The sequence below is a fragment of the Dryobates pubescens genome, chromosome 42 (assembly GCF_014839835.1).
Source record: "Dryobates pubescens isolate bDryPub1 chromosome 42, bDryPub1.pri, whole genome shotgun sequence".
Classification (NCBI taxonomy): domain Eukaryota; kingdom Metazoa; phylum Chordata; class Aves; order Piciformes; family Picidae; genus Dryobates; species Dryobates pubescens.
Genome location: NC_071653.1, coordinates 1,249,432 through 1,264,747, shown reverse-complemented (window position 1 = coordinate 1,264,747; position 15,316 = coordinate 1,249,432). Strand labels below are relative to the sequence as shown.

Genomic DNA, 15,316 nt, shown 5'->3' with positions numbered 1-15,316 from the left:
TCATTTCTTCTGTAAAGCCCTCCACAAGGCTTGCTTCACTTTGGGGTTCCTGAGGGTGTAAATGAAGGGGTTCAGCACAGGAGTGACAACTGTGTTCAAGGTGGTGCTGGACCTGGTTCAGGTCCAGGAAGCTGTGGGCTGATGGCTTGACATACAGGAACATGCCGGAGCCAAACCAGATGGAGACAACACTGAGATGGGCAGAGCAAGTCGAAAAGGCTTCTTGCGGCCATGGGCTGACTGGATCCTCAGGATGGAAGAGATGAGGTACAGGTAGGAGAGCAGGGTGAGCACACAGGAAGCCACCACAACTAGGATGGAGACAAGGAAGGTTGCCAGCTCCACAGGCCACGTGCCACTGCAGGAGAGGGCAAGGCAGGAATCGATATCGCAGAGGAAATGATTGATGAGATGTGGCCGACAGACCATCAGCCTGGATGTCAGCAAGGCCAGCAGTGAGATGGCCAGAAAGCCTCCCAGCCAGGAGCTGAGTGCCAGCCCAGCAGACAGGACACTGCTGAGCAGGGAGCTGGACCTCAGCGGGCAGCAGATGGCTAAGTAGCAGTCCCGGGCCATGACAGACAGGAGAACACACTCATTGGAGCCTAGGGAGAGAAGAGAGAACATGCAAGCACTGAAGGAGATGGTTGGGCTTGTCCCCAGCATGACTCCTATGGCTTTGGGCACAACACCTGTGGTGTGCCAGATCTTATTGTAGCTGCAGGGAGGCACTTCAGAGGCTCAGCCTGAAATAAACATGGGGTTCCCCCCAGGGCTGGGCTTCAAGAGACCCAATTCTCTGTGGGGTCAGGAGCCTTTCAGTGCCTTGAGGAGCTTGCTCAGCTGAGGAGCTGCAACAGAGGGCAAAGGGAGAGCAGCTGCTTCACCAAGACTGAAAGATCAAAGCCCTTTTCCTTTCAGGGGGAGGATGAAGTTAAAGAGAAAGTGTTGAACTAAGCCCACAGGGTCACTAATCTCTGGGTTGGTGCTTAGGGATAGGTGGGAGGGAAGAGGGACTAGGAGAGGAGGGGAAAGGGAGGCAATGGACAGGAAGGATGAGAGGAGGCATCTGCACCTAGGCAGAGGCTGATCAGTGCAGTTGATGAGCTGAGCTGTGAGACTGATCACCAGAGTGCCCCCCACTACAGACACCCCTTCATGTGAAATCCTTTATGAAACATCTTCTGTGTAACTTCCCAAGTCACAGTATCACAGTATCACAGTATAACTAAGGTTGGAAGAGACCTCGAGGATCACCGAGTCCAACCTGTCTCCACAGACTTCATGACTAGACCATGGCCCTAAGTGCCAAGTCCAATCTCCTCTTGAACACCTCCAGGGATGGTGACTCCACCATCTCCCTGGGCAGCACATCCCAATGACGAACGACTCGCTCGGTGAAGAACTTTCTCCTCACTTCGAGTCTAAACCTCCCCTGGCACACCTTGAGACTGTGTCCCCTTGTTCTGGTGCTGGTTGCCTGGGAGTAGAGACCAACCCCTTCCTGGCCACAACCACCTTTCAGGTAGTTGTAGAGGGCAATGAGGTCACCCCTGAGCCTCCTCTTCTCCAGGCTAAGCAACCCCAGCTCCCTCAGCCTCTCCTCACAGGGCTGTGCTCAAGGCCTCTCCCCAGCCTCATTGCCCTTCTCTGGACACCTTCCAGTGTCTCGATGTCCTTCCTAAACTGAGGGGCCCAGAACTGGACACAGGGGAGTCATGGTGTGGCCTAACCCGTGCTGAGCACAGGGGCACAATGACTTCCTTGCTCCTGCTGGCCACATTGTTCCTGATGCAAGCAAGGATGCTATGGACCTTCTTGGCCACCTGGGCACACTGCTGGCTCATGTTCAGTACCCTGAAGTCCCTTTCTGCCTGGCTGCTCTCCAGCCAATCCAACCCCAGCCTGTAGCTCTGCATGGGGTTGTAGTGGCCAAAGTGCAGCACCTGGCACTTGAACTTGTTCAATGCCATCATGTTGGACTCTGCCCATCTGTCCAGCCTGGCAAGGTCCCTCTGCAGAGCTCTCCAACCCTCTAACAGATCAACTCCTGACCCCAGCTTAGTGTCATCTACTAATTTATTGATGATGGACTCAATTCCCTCATCTTTAAAGATATTGAACAGGATGGGGCCCAGCACTGATCCCTGGGGGACACCACTGGTGCCTGGCTGCAAGCAGCATGTGGCACCATTCACCACCACTCTCTGGGCTCAGCCTCCAGCCAGTTCCTAACCCAGCTCAGAGAGCTGCTGTCCAAGCCAGGGGCTGACAGCATGGCCAGGAGTTTGCTGTGGGGGACAGTGTCCAAGGCCTTGCTGATGTCCAGGCAGACTCCATCCACAGCCTGCCCCACATCCACCAGGCAGTCACCTGGTCATAGAAGGAGATCAGGTTGGCCAGGCAGGACCTGCCCTTCCTAAATCAATGCTGGCTGGGCCAGAGCCCTTGGCCATCCTGTAAGTGCTGTGTGATTGCATTCAGGATGATCTGCTCCATAATTTTACCTAGCACTGTGGTCAGGCTGACAGGCCTGGAGTTTGCAGGCTCCTCCATCCAGCCCTTCTCATGGATGGGCATCACGTTGGCAGATTCCAGTCATCTGGGACTTCTACAGTGAGACAGGACTGGTGGAAAACGATGGAGAGAGGCTTGGCAGCTCATCTGCCAGAGCATCACAGTGCCAACCTTACAGTGCCAGAGATTCACAGTGCCACAGAGCCCCAGTGCCAGAGCATCAGAGTGCCAGATTTTTACAGTGCCAGGGAGCCACAGTGCTAGAGTCACAGCACCAGAGCAGCACAGTGCCGGAGAGTGGCAGTGCTACAGAGTCACAGTACCAGAGAGTCACAGTGCTAGGGAGTCACAGTGCCAGAGCATCACAGTGCCAGGGAGTCACAGTGCCATAGTGTCACAGTGCCAGAGCTTCACAGTGCCAGAGAGTCACAGTGCCAGAGTGTCACAGTGCTAGGGAGTTGGAATGCCAGAGCGTCACAGTGCTAGGGAGTCACAGTGCCAGAGCATCAAAGCACCAGAGCATCACAGTGCCAGGGAGTCACAGTGCCAGAGCATCACAGTGCCAGGGTGTCACAGTGCCGTAGTGTCACAGTGCCAGAGAGTCACAGTGCCAGAGAGTCACAGTGCCAGAATGTCACAGTGCTAGAGTGTCACAGTTCTAGGGAGTCACAGTGCCAGAGCATCACAGCACCAGAGCGTCACAGTGCCAGGGAGTCAGAGTGCCAGAGCATCACAGCACCAGAGCATCACAGTGCCAGAGCGTCACAGTGCCAAAACATCACAGTGCCTGAGAATCACAGTGAGAGAGCATCACAGTGCCAGAGTGTCACAGTGCCAGGGAGTCACAGTGCCAGTGTGTCACAGTGCCAGAGCGTCACAGTGCCAGAGAGTCACAGTGCCAGAGCAGTTGGAGTATAATTTACCTCTGAGCCTTTGTAGCCACAACTCCAGCAACCAAGTGGATGTCTGTGTGTCTCACCTGGCACTCTCTGCCATAAGCACCAGGTTGGACCATCCTCAATTGCAGCCATGTCTGCAAGTTCTTATTGTCGGGACCAGTTCAAACAGGCCCCAAGCCCGTGGCACGGACTACTTCTTGCTTTATCTAGTCAAAGGCTGCTTGTTGCTCAGGACCCTACTCAAAATTGCTTTTCTTGCAGGTCACATCATAAAGAGAGATGGTCTCCAGGAATGTGCAGTCTCCAAAATCCCACTGCTCCCCGGAGAGTGTCCTTATCTGTGGGATTTGCAATGGTGGAGACTTTGTTTATGCCATCCATTGGAATGTGATGGGGACCATCCTGGCAGCGCACTCCCAGAAATTGGATTTGCCTGGCAGCTCCTTTCACCTTGTCTCATGAAGGGACTTGACTGAGCCTGAGCGCGAGCCGAGTGATGAACTAAGCCCACAGGGTCACTAATCTCTGGGAAGGTGCTCAGGGTCACATGGTGGGAAGCCAAAGTTCTCCAGCCTCTGACTGAAAGGCCATTAGGAACATGCAAGGGTAGCTTTGCAGTGGCTCAGGCTGAGCTCTGAAAGAGACAAGAAGTGACAAAGGGAACAGGAGGATGCCTTGAATGGGTCCTGCAGGAGGAGGCAACAGTTATGAAGGAACATTGAGGTGCATAGGGATAGGTGGGAGGGAAGAGGGACTAGGAGAGGAGGGGAAAGGGAGGCAATGGACAGGAAGGATGAGAGGAGGCATCTGCACCTAGGCAGAGGCTGATCAGTGCAGTTGATGAGCTGAGCTGTGAGACTGATCACCAGAGTGCCCCCCCCACAGACACCCATTCATGTGAAATCCTTTATTAAACATCTTCTGTGTAACTTCCCAAGTCACAGTATCACAGTATCACAGTATAACTAAGGTTGGAAGAGACCTCGAGGATCATCGAGTCCAACCTGTTCAATCGAGTTCTAATTACCATACTAAGCCACTTATGGAATGTATCTCACCAACGTGCACTAGAACATGTATATAAATTAGTGATTCATTGGTTATTAATAATTTTGATAAGAAAATAATATTTTTATAATTCCTATTTCATATTAATAACTTCAATAACCTCTTCTTCACAATGCTGTCCCACAGCTGCAGATTCAGCTGAGAGGTCAGGACTAGTTGACAGCTTTAATTTGCCTCCATCCATTTCTACAGTTGCTATTCCAGAAGCCCATTTGTATCCCTCAGGATCTTTGACCTGCCCTTCTCTCAGAAAGCCACTTCCCAGCATGCAAGGTGCATCTGGACCTGTTGCAATGCTTTGTTTCTTCCACTCATTCCCAGATAGTCTTATTTCAGCTTGCAACAGAGGCAGCTAATGAGGCCCACCACTAATTTCTGGAAGGGTTATGGACTCTGCCCATTGACAATTTGATGGCATTAGGCCCCACTGAGCACCTGTGTCAACCAAGGCCCTATACTTCTGGACACCTCATGAACACTTCCCAATAGACTCTGTTATCTCCACTCCTCCTCCTGGCAGGAGGCAGGGCGCCTCTAATTCTGAGCATTGCATCTACAGTTGGCACAGGCTTTAGTGTTATTGTCAGAACCATGGCTGGGCAGCCTGAACCATTGTGGGAAACTGAGGCAGATTCCTTTGTGGTAGTGTTGCCTCTGGGTTTGCCACTCTGCAGTTCCTGCCCTCTCCTCAAAAGCTCAGAGGTGGGTTGCCCATCCCACTTGTTCATGATCTCAGCACATTGCTCACGCAGGGTTATCCAAGGAGACCCACGTGATTGGTGAGGTCTGTTTTGAATTGGCCTAGTTCCAGCTGGCCTCCCAGGAGGATGTCATTTCCCATTGCCCAGACATGGACCCATTCAGAAGAGGAAGGGGTGGTCTCATCCCCCTTCACCAATTTGGACACAGAGGTCCTATATTCTTCCTTCAGTTCTTTTATGCCATCCTGTATCTCCCCACCCAGAGACCAATGAATTGTGTGTTAAACTGTCCTCCAATTGCCTCATTTGATCAGTAAAAGAAGCAAGAGTAGGAGGCCTTCCTCCATTGTTTCTTGCCACAATTCTGCTTGCCAAAACAGCAGCACAGGGAGGAGGAGCAAGCCCAAAGAGCTTCTGTGAAAGAGCTGTTCCCACATGAATATCATCAGGGTTATGTGTGCCATAATTTCCATGAATCATTTCTCTCAGAGCAAACTGGAGACGTCCCACTGGAGATGTCCCAGAGGACTGGAAGCTGGCCAACGTGGTGCCCATCCACAAGAAGGGCTGGTTGGATGAGCCAGGGAATTATAGGCCTGTCAACCTGACCTCAGTGCCAGGCAAGATTATGGAACAGGTCATCTTGAGTGCAATCACACAGCACATTCAGGATGGCCATGGATTTAGGAAGGGCAGGTCCTGCCTGCCCAACCTGATCTCCTCCTATGATCAGGTGACCCAACTGGTGGATGTGGGGAGGCCTGTGGATGTAGTCTACCTGGACCTCAGCAAGGCCTTTGACACCGTTCCCCATAGCAAACTCCTGGCCAAGCTGTCAGCCCCTGGCTTGGATGGGAGCACACTGTGATGGGTTAGGAACTGGCTGGAGGGCCGAGCCCAGGGAGTGGTGGTGAATGGTGCCACAGCCAGCCGGCAGCCAGGCACCAGTGGTGTGCCCCAGGGATGAGTGCTGGGCCCCATGCTCTTTAACATCTTTATTGATGATCTGGATGAGGGCATTGAGTCCATCAGCAGTAAATTTGCAGATGGCACCAAGCTGGGGACAGGAGTTGATCTGCTGGAGGGTAGAGAGGCTGTGCAGAGGGACCTCGACCGACGGGCAGAATCCAGCGGCATGCGATTGAACACATCCAAGTGCCAGGTTCTGCACATTGGCCACAACAACCCCATGCAGAGCTATAGGCTGGGGTCAGAGTGACTGGAGAGCAGCCAGGCAGAGAGGGCCCTGGGGGTGCTGGTTGATGGTAGGCTGATGTGACCGTTTGAGGCTGTGCCTTTAAGAAAGGGACAGTGCTGGGACACTCTGGCTGAATGTTTTGGTATCAAAATGAAAACATGATATTCTAAAGGAATTTCATTGGTAGATTGGTAGAATGCAACTTTAAGTTTTAGTGCAGTGGGAATTTTTCTGAGTTCCAGCCTGTTCTGCCTTTCCAGCCTGTCTGCTTCTCAGCAAACTAGCCGGAGCTGACCTTGAGATAAGCAAAACTAATCCCTGCATGTGCTTTTGAAGCCTAATAACATCTCTTTTCCTTAATTACTGCCTTTCTTCCTCTCTCTAACCCCTTTTTGGGGAAAAAGGGAGGTGGGGGAGGAGAGAGGGGGTTACAGGGAGGGAAACCCTCCTCTTCTCGAGGAGGGAATTTTGTTGTGTTATTTTTCTTTGCTGTATATTTCTGTATATATGTTGTAAATACTGTATATATATTGTGTATATGCAACCTGCATTCTATATATGCTTGTAAATATAGCTTTGCTTATCCGACTGGGTTAGCTGTGGTTTCTTTCTCTGTGGGGGAGGGAGAGCTAGGCCTGCTCTCAACCCACCACAGCTGAACATGAGCCTGCAGTGTGCCCAGGCAGCCAGGAGGGCCAATGGCATCCTGGACTGCATTAGGAACAGTGTGGCCAGCAGGAGCAGGGAGGTCATTCTGCCCCTGTACACTGCACTGGTTAGGCCGCACCTCGAGTACTGTGTCCAGTTCTGGGCTCCTCAGTTTAGGAAGGATGCTACTTGCTGGAGGGTGTCCAGAGAAGGGCAACAAAGTTGGTGAGGGGCTTGGAACAAAAGCCCTATGAGGAGAGACTGAGGGAGCTGGGGTGCTTAGCCTGGAGAAGAGGAGACTCAGGGGTGACCTTATTGCTGTCTACAACTACCTGAAGGGGGGTTGTAGTCAGGCAGAGGTTGGTCTCTTCTCCCAGGCAACCAGTACCAGAACAAGAGGACAGAGTCTCAGGCTGCACCAGGGGAGGTTTAGGCTGGAGGTTAGGAGGAAGTTTTACACAGAGAGAGTGATTGCCCATTGGAATGGGCTGCCCGGGGAGGTGGTGAGGTTGCCATCGCTGGGGGTGTTCAGGAGGAGACTTGACAGGATGCTTGGTTGCATGGTTTAGTTGATTAGGTGGTGCTGGATGATAGGTTGGACACGATGATCTTGAAGGTCTCTTCCAACCTGGTTTGTTCTATTCTATTCTATTCTATTCTATTCTATTCTATTCTATTCTATTCTATTCTATTCTAAACTCCTGCAAACACTTGATGCCCTCTTCAGTAGTGGAGCATTTCTGAGGGCTCCATGGTAAATCATGCCTAGATGGATACTGCAGTAGCACAGCCAACAAAAGGCATGTCCACAGGGTTGCCTTACCAGTCGGACTCCCTATGGACTTACCAATTCCACTGTCTCTAGCAAGATATCTCAACTGTTTATGAGCTTTATTGCTGACTTCTAAAGCAGCTGCACCTGTGTCACACCACCCTCCAAACCAACTCATTACTGTTTCACTTTCTCCTCTGAGATCATCCTTTCTTACATGCCTAATGTCTTTCCTGGCCATGTCAGCCATCTGCATATCATCACCATCTGAATCATCATCACTATTGGGCCGGCAATACTGCCTTATACAAATTCAGCTCTTCCCACCTCATAGGTACCTGCATGGAGCTTGCCTGCTTCTCCCTCCACGCCTCCCATGATTTGTGCTTCTACCTCACTCTCACAGTCAAATAGGACACAGGGAGAGGCAGAAGCAACACACCAAGTTGATGAGAGTAACCTATATATTGTTAAAATTGTGTGTACAGTCTCAAACATTATTTAGTTTCTACTGGAAGTCTCTGGAAAATTCCTGTTTCCAATCAGTGTCTAAGCTAAGTACTAGCCTTGAACTGTGACAGGAAAGACAAGGGAAGGGAAGGGAAGGGAAGCGAGGGGAGGGGAGGGGGGGGAGGGGAGGGGAGGGAAGGGAAGGGAAGGGAAGGGAAGGGAAGGGAAGGGAAGGGAAGGGAAGGGAAGGGAAGGGAAGGGAAGGGAAGGGAAGGGAAGGGAAGGGAAGGGAGGGGAGGGGAGGGAAGGGAAGGGAAGGGAAGGGAAGGGAAGGGAAGGGAAGGGAAGGGAAGGGAAGGGAAGGGAAGGGAAGGGAAGGGAAGGGAAGGGAAGGGAAGGGAAGGGAAGGGAAGGGAAGGGAAGGGAAGGGAAGGGAGGGGAAGGGAGGGGAGGGGAGGGGAGGGGAGGGGAGGGGAGGGGAGGGAAGGGAAGGGAAGGGAAGGGAAGGGAAGGGAAGGGAAGGGAAGGGAAGGGAAGGGAAGGGAAGGGAAGGGAAGGGAAGGGAAGGGAAGGGAAGGGAAGGGAAGGGAAGGGAAGGGAAGGGGAGGGAAGGGGAGGGGAGGGGAGGGGAGGGGAGGGGAGGGGAGGGGAGGGGAGGGGAGGGAAGGGAAGGGAAGGGAAGGGAAGGGAAGGGAAGGGAAGGGAAGGGAAGGGAAGGGAAGGGAAAGGAAGGGAAGGGAAGGGAAGGGAAGGGAAGGGAAGGGAAGGGAAGGGAAGGGAAGGGAAGGGAAGGGAGTTTTGGAGAGGAGAGGAGAGGTTCAGAGAGGTTCAGAGAGGAGAGGAGAGGTTCAGAGAGGAGAGGAGAGGTTCAGAGAGGAGAGGAGAGGAGAGGTTCAGAGAGGAGAGGAGAGGTTCAGAGAGGAGAGGTTCAGAGAGGAGAGGAGAGGAGAGGTTCAGAGAGGAGAGGAGAGGTTCAGAGAGGTTCAGAGAGGAGAGGTTCAGAGAGGTTCAGAGAGGTTCAGAGAGGTTCAGAGAGGAGAGGAGAGGAGAGGAGAGGAGAGGAGAGGAGAGGAGAGGAGAGGAGAGGAGAGGACATATAAGATGAGTGCTGTGACAGGGAACTTGACTGAGATCAATTCTTGTGGATTGAGGGGGAAACCCTGCAGTGCCTGAGGGGACTGAGTGGCAAAGTGGGTGAAGAGTGCTGAGAATAGCATAGGGTTAGACACACTGCAGGAGCAAGGACAAGACAAACCAAAGGCTTCTGACTACTGAGAGAGGTGGCAAAAGGCAGGCATGCAGAGGACAATATGTCAGAGAGGTTGGTCACCTCTCCCCCTTTTATTCCTCCCCTGGGAGCAGCAGAAGCTGTTGGCTGCAGGAGCAACATGTGTCACTAGCGGAGGAGACCACAGCACAGGCGCTGCAGGTGTGCTGAGCAGCAGCTTTTTCTCCTCCCCATGGCAGTGGCTGTGCCCCTGGCAGAGTCATTTCCGGCAGCTCTGCTCTCGTGGGGCTCTGGCTGGGACCTGTGGCCTTTGGAGTCTCTCACACACACGCAGCAGGATGGGTCTCAGCATGCGCCTCGCCTATCTCCTCCTGGCTGCCTTCCTAAGGCAACCACAGGGTAAGCACTGCCTTGCACTGCAAGCATGGTTCCTCTTCTGCCCAGGGCACCCTCATCCCCTCAGCAGAGCTCTGCAGGAGCTGCTCTGCACTTATGGGCCAGGCTTGGGAACCCTCAGCTCACACAGTGGTTTTGCAGCTGCTTTCTCAAGGTGCTGGTCCTGATGGAACAGGAGAGCTCAGATGCAGAAGCAGCAGCTCCTCTCCTGACCATCTCAGCCCTCTTGCCTTCGTATCCTCTTGCCAAGTGTGCACCTCTCTCAGCCCCCCCTGCTGCTCTGTCTGGGCCCAGTGATTCACTCTGGGCAGCAGAAGTGACAGGAGGGAAGAGCTGGGTGAAAGCTCACCTCTCTCTGGGGTATCTCTGTGGGAGGGAATTGGCATTCTTGTGCTGAGGGAACCTTCTCCTCCACAGTCTCTGACCTTTGCTCTCTTCCAGGCACCATGGGGCAGGTCACTGTCACCCAGCAAGAAGGACAAGTCACAGTGAAGCAGAAAGAAACCTTCCGCACCATCTGCACTTACCAGGCACCTAACTTTGGGGCATTGCTGTGGTACCAGCAGAAGAAAGGCCAAGCTCCCCAACTGCTCTCGTACCAGGCAGCAGCTGGCCCCAAGCACAGTGGCCGTCTGACCATGCTGCTGAACACCACGGGGAAATACAGCCTGCTGCAGCTGGAGGAAGTGGAGGTCTCTGACAGTGCCTTGTACCTCTGTGCTGTGAGAGACACCCTGGTGCAGGAGCTTGCTTGGCTGTGCAAGAAGCTGTGTGAGGGGCAGGAGAGCCCTGGTGTGTGGCCTGGCTAACTCCTCTCAGCATCAACCTGTGAGAGCCCTCAGTCATTCAGAGAAGGATAAGAAACTCAGTCAGTTTCTCATATTATGCTTTTATTACAGCAGTGGGCATAGGAGGATCCTTCCCAAAGCCTCTGTGTCTCCAGAGGGTTCATTGCAGGCTTCTATGCAAAAAGTTCTCTACCTCAAATGCCAGAGGAGTGCTGATGTTGCACAGAAAGTCCAGGTGCTTCCCATCAATACCAAGGTTATCTATCTAAGAACAACAGAAGTATCTGGCAGAAGGTCCTGGTGCCTCCTCTCTATGCAAAGCTTATCTATCAAATCCTGCCCTCCTTAAGGGCCATCCACCCCCCTCCTGCATTCCAGCTAACAATGACAAGGGGAGTTGCTTATCAACTGTTTGGGTATAGAGGGTGTGTGGGAGTCCTGCCCTTGCTGTCCTTGTCCTTGGGTGATGGCCATGGCCTCCATTGCAAGTACAGGTGGAGAGATGATGAGCAGAAGCTCTTGGGCTGCCTCTTTCTTCCAGCACACAGCTAGTGAAACCATGAGAAAATCTCTTTCAGGTTTGATCCCCCCTGCCTGTGCAGGAGCCAGGGATGTCTTCCTCAGCTGCAAGGGACAGTGCCTGAAAGGGCCTCACTGCTGTGCTCCCTACTCTCTCCTTCCTCTGGGAATGATGAATTGGCCACTTGTGTCCCCACCTCATCCTCCAGCCCCCAAGCCAATGCCTTTCTTACACAGCAACCTGAGGCAATGCCACCAAAACAGGATGCAGGTGGAGGCCGAGGCTGGGCTGTGGAAAACTTGAATGGCTCTGGAGTGGCCATTTGTGAAGGTGCTGCTGATGAAGAGGAAACATCCCAGCTGATGGCATGGGCTGGGTGCTTGTTTTCCCAGTGCTGCCTTTTCACTTCCTGCCTCATGCCCTGGAGGAGGCAGCTTCTGAGTGCTGGGACTCAGAGACCCCAGGAGGACCATGGCAGCAATGTGTCAGTGCCAGCAGAGGCCTCAGCTCAAGTGCTGGATGGGTGCAGTGCATGAAGTGATCTTCAGCTGGGCCACACAGTGAGGTTTCCAATGGCTGTGCTGCCAGGAAGGGGCCCTGCACTCCTTGTCAGGTCCCCAAGGCTTCCCTGGCTCAACATGTGCCAGGTCTTTCTTCTTCCCTCTCTCCTTCCCTTTCTTCTTCCTTCTGTTCCTCACTCCAAATCTGCTCCTGTGCTCACTTGTGGTCTGTGGGGACACCAGTTATGAGTGGTGTGAGCAATCTGGCAGTGCAGGCCTAAGGGCCTGACATGGTGGTAGGCCATGCCCAGCACAAGGGCAGAGCCAGCTACCAGTATGCCAAAACAGTGCTGTGCCTGCAGCACTGTAACTAAAACAAGATGCTGGTAGCTAGAAACATAGTGAGTTGTCTCGGGACAACAGGACATGCACCTGCATCAACAAACCAAGTGTGTCATCCATAGTTGGACCAATAATCTACAACAGTGTGAGGTGTGGTCACTCATAGGGGACCAATGAGTCCATGCCAACAAGGCACACCAGGGTTATATAAATTGTAGCAGTTTCCTTGCTATGCACTTCTTCAGATTTGTTGGGCACCATTTTGCCAAGGGGCAGCAAAGCAAAGAAGGAAAGGGAAAGGCAAAGCCCAGCAGCTGTGCTGCAAAGACATCCAGGGAGTGCATCCTTGGGCCAGCAGCATCTTCTGAGCTCCTGGAGCTGTGTCCCTCGGGCTTCCCCAGCAGCTCTGTCAGCGCAGGTACCTTCTGCCATAGGAGCGGCTGGAAATGCCAGAGAGGTCACAGCAGCCAGAGCTGATGGGCACTCCCTCACAGCTGAGGATGCTGCCAACAGCAGCGGAGCTGGAGGAGCCCACAAGGGTGTTCTGCGGGAAGGAGCTGAGGATGGGGCCGGGCAGGGTCAGCAGCACAGCAGGAGGCTCAATGGCCACAGTGGAGCTCTGCCACTGCCTGACACAGGGCTCATTGCAGCTGTTGGCCAGCGGGGTCGGGCCGCAGGGCTGGCAGGGCAGGCACTGCCTGTAGCAGGACATGGCTGGAGACTGGAGGTGCAGCTGGCAGAGAGGGCAGGGAGGAAGCAGAGAAGGCAGCTGGCTGAGGAGCAGCCTGCTGACACTATCACAAAGCAGCCAAGGCCAAGACTCAGGGGGAGCTGGAAGCTGTGCTGCAGCCACAGGGCCTTGGTCACCCTGGGAAGAGCAGCCTGGCCCAGGGAGGCTCTCTCTCACTTCAGACACCACAAGCTGCCTCAGCCACCTCCCAGCCTCTCCCTAAGCAGACCTCCTCCTGCTTCCCTCTCTCCTCACAAGAAGACTCAACCACCAGGAGAGAACAGAGGCAGTAGCAGCTGAGAGCTGCTCCGAGGGGAGATCTCCTTTTGGAAGAGGAGCAGAAGGGGCTCCAGACTCACCTGCTTGCCAAGGAGAAGGAAGCAAGAGAAGTGGATGAGAGAGCAGGAGCTGGGCTGCCTTTTGTACCTGCCCCTCATTGCTGCAGGACCAGAGGCACCTTGGCAGAGGTAACAATCTTTGTACAAGCTCATCATGTTGTGTGTCCTCAGCTCACTTCTTTGTCTGTGCCTTGTCCTGCTCAGATCTGACCCCATCCTGTGTAACACTGCCCAGTCTCAAGGGTCTTCAGCAGAGACCATGGCTCATGGTGCTGCTCTGTGGGGGGTCCAGATCAGACAAACGATGTCAGCCTGGGTGGCTCTGTTGGGGCTGTTTGAAGTGCTGTTGTCAGGTAGAAACTCCAGCAGTCCTCAGGTGGACTCCATGGGCTCGTGAGCACGAGGTCCTGTCATGTCCCTGTCTTTCACTGCCTCCTCAGCTCACACCAGTGATCAATTGTCACCAGCCCAGGCCTGTGCCTTGTCCTGATCAGATCTGACTCCATCCTGCCTGAAACTGGACAGCCTCAGGGGCCTTCAGCAGAGTCCATGGCTCAAGGTGCTCCTCCCTTTGTTCTTCTCTTGTGTGCACTTGGAAGCAGACAGCTTTGTGTGGGTGCAGCTGGGGGCACAGACTTGTGGAGAATCCACAGGGGTGTGCCTGAGCCTGTGTGTGAGCGTCCCTGTGTGTCCCCCAGCAGGAGGACATGTGCTGCTCATGGCAGGGACACTCTGCATTGCTCACTCCGTGAGCACCACAGAGCAACAGAAGGGGCCTGGCTGCAGCTGAATGCTGATGGCCCCAGACTGCTGCAGATGTGTCCAGGGAAGAGGCACCACAGTGCAGCTCCTGTCCCCTGAGGCCTTGTTCCTGGCCCTCCAAAGCTCATGCTCCTCTGCTCACAACTCCAGCTCCAGCAAGGATGGTTCCACCCCACTTTAGATCCCTGGTCTAAATCATTTTCACAACTCTGGGAGTGCCTGAGCATGGCTGGCTGTCCCCCTCCTGCCTCTGCAGGCCAGCACTCAGCTGCTGGAGAGTTCAAAAGGATGGAGACTGCTTCATGATTTCAGTGAGACCAGTGCCAGGGAGCTCAGCTGGCTCTGATTCCCCTCTGCATGGCTCTGCTTCTGAGCTGAGGCTCTCCTGTTTCTGATGGAAAACCTTGTGGCTTTTCACAAGGGGGGAGGAGGAACCAGCCCCTGCACTCCTGCAGGCTGGGGCTGGCTGCCTAGGAAGCAGAGCCCCAGACAAGGATGTGGGGTTGTAGGAGACAGCCAGCTGAGCAGGAGACAGCTTTGTGCCTTTGCAGCAGGCAGCACCAATGGCATCCTGAGCTGTGTTGGTCAAGGTGTTGCCAGCAGGTCCTGGAAGGGGACCCTGCCCCTCTGGCCCTTTTCAGAGCACAGCTGGAGGAGTGCATCCAGCCTGGGGCTCCCTGCTCCAAGAAGGCTCTTGACATACTGAAGCAAGGCCAAGAGAGGCTGCCAGGGCAATTAGAGCTCTGACAAATGTGGCATGGGAGGGGAGGCTGAGAGCAAAGGGCCTGCTCATCTTGGAGAAGAGGTGGCTGAAGGGAGACCTTCTGCCTTTCTACAACTGCTTGTTCAGAGGGGACAGAGAAGATGCACCTGGCCCCTGGAAGTGCCCAGGGGGTTGAAGTTGGGGAGATCGGATTGTGAAATAGGCCTCTTAAATCCATCCATGAGCTAACTCTGCCAGGGCCACTCCTGCACCATGGGGCACCCTCCCCTGCTGTAACTTGAGGCCATTTCTTCTTGTCCTGTCAGGTGTGATTTGTCAGGAGGGACCAAGCCCTAACTGGTTCCAGCCTCCTTTCAGGGAGTTGTTGAGAGCCAGAAGAGCTTCCCTCAGCTTCCTTTTCTCTGGACTAAACATCCCCAGCTCCCTCAGCTGCTCCTCATGAGACTTATTCTCCAGACCTTTCAGCAGCATTCTCAGGACATGCTCCAGCACCTCCATGTCTCTCTTATACTCCCCACAGTACTCCAGGTGGTGCTTGGTACAAAGCCATCCCCTGCAGTCAGGAGTTCCATCTCCACACAGGCTGGAGAAAGGGGTGGAAAGGCCAAGGGCACCTTCCAGCACTGCCCACACTGACCCAGTGCTGAGAAGCTGAAGAAGGGAAAGAAACTCCTGTGGGGACAGGGAGCAAGTCAGAGGCTGCAGTGGGGGCTCTCACCCCACCAGAGGCAGCTG

The 15,316-nt window shown here is 53.9% G+C and overlaps 2 protein-coding genes and 1 gene segment (V, D, J or C); 1 reads left to right on the top strand and 2 right to left on the bottom strand.

The window, feature by feature from the left end:
- Window positions 1-8,181, bottom strand: LOC128899276 (olfactory receptor 287-like). Its single transcript, XM_054177657.1, is given in 4 exon segments — window positions 1-117; window positions 119-225; window positions 228-605; window positions 8,142-8,181. Coding segments are annotated over 4 exon segments (642 nt in total).
- A 1,650-nt stretch (window positions 8,182-9,831) lies between these two features.
- Window positions 9,832-10,686, top strand: LOC128899275 (T cell receptor alpha variable 1-1-like). The segment is given in 2 exon segments: window positions 9,832-9,880; window positions 10,319-10,686. Coding segments are annotated over 2 exon segments (417 nt in total).
- Window positions 10,687-12,436: 1,750 nt separating this feature from the next.
- On the bottom strand, window positions 12,437-12,754 carry LOC128899262 (feather keratin Cos2-3-like). The gene has a single exon (XM_054177645.1). It carries the CDS (start codon window positions 12,737-12,739, stop codon window positions 12,437-12,439), a length of 303 nt encoding a protein of 100 aa, XP_054033620.1. The 5' UTR covers window positions 12,740-12,754.
- Window positions 12,755-15,316: the final 2,562 nt, after the last annotated feature.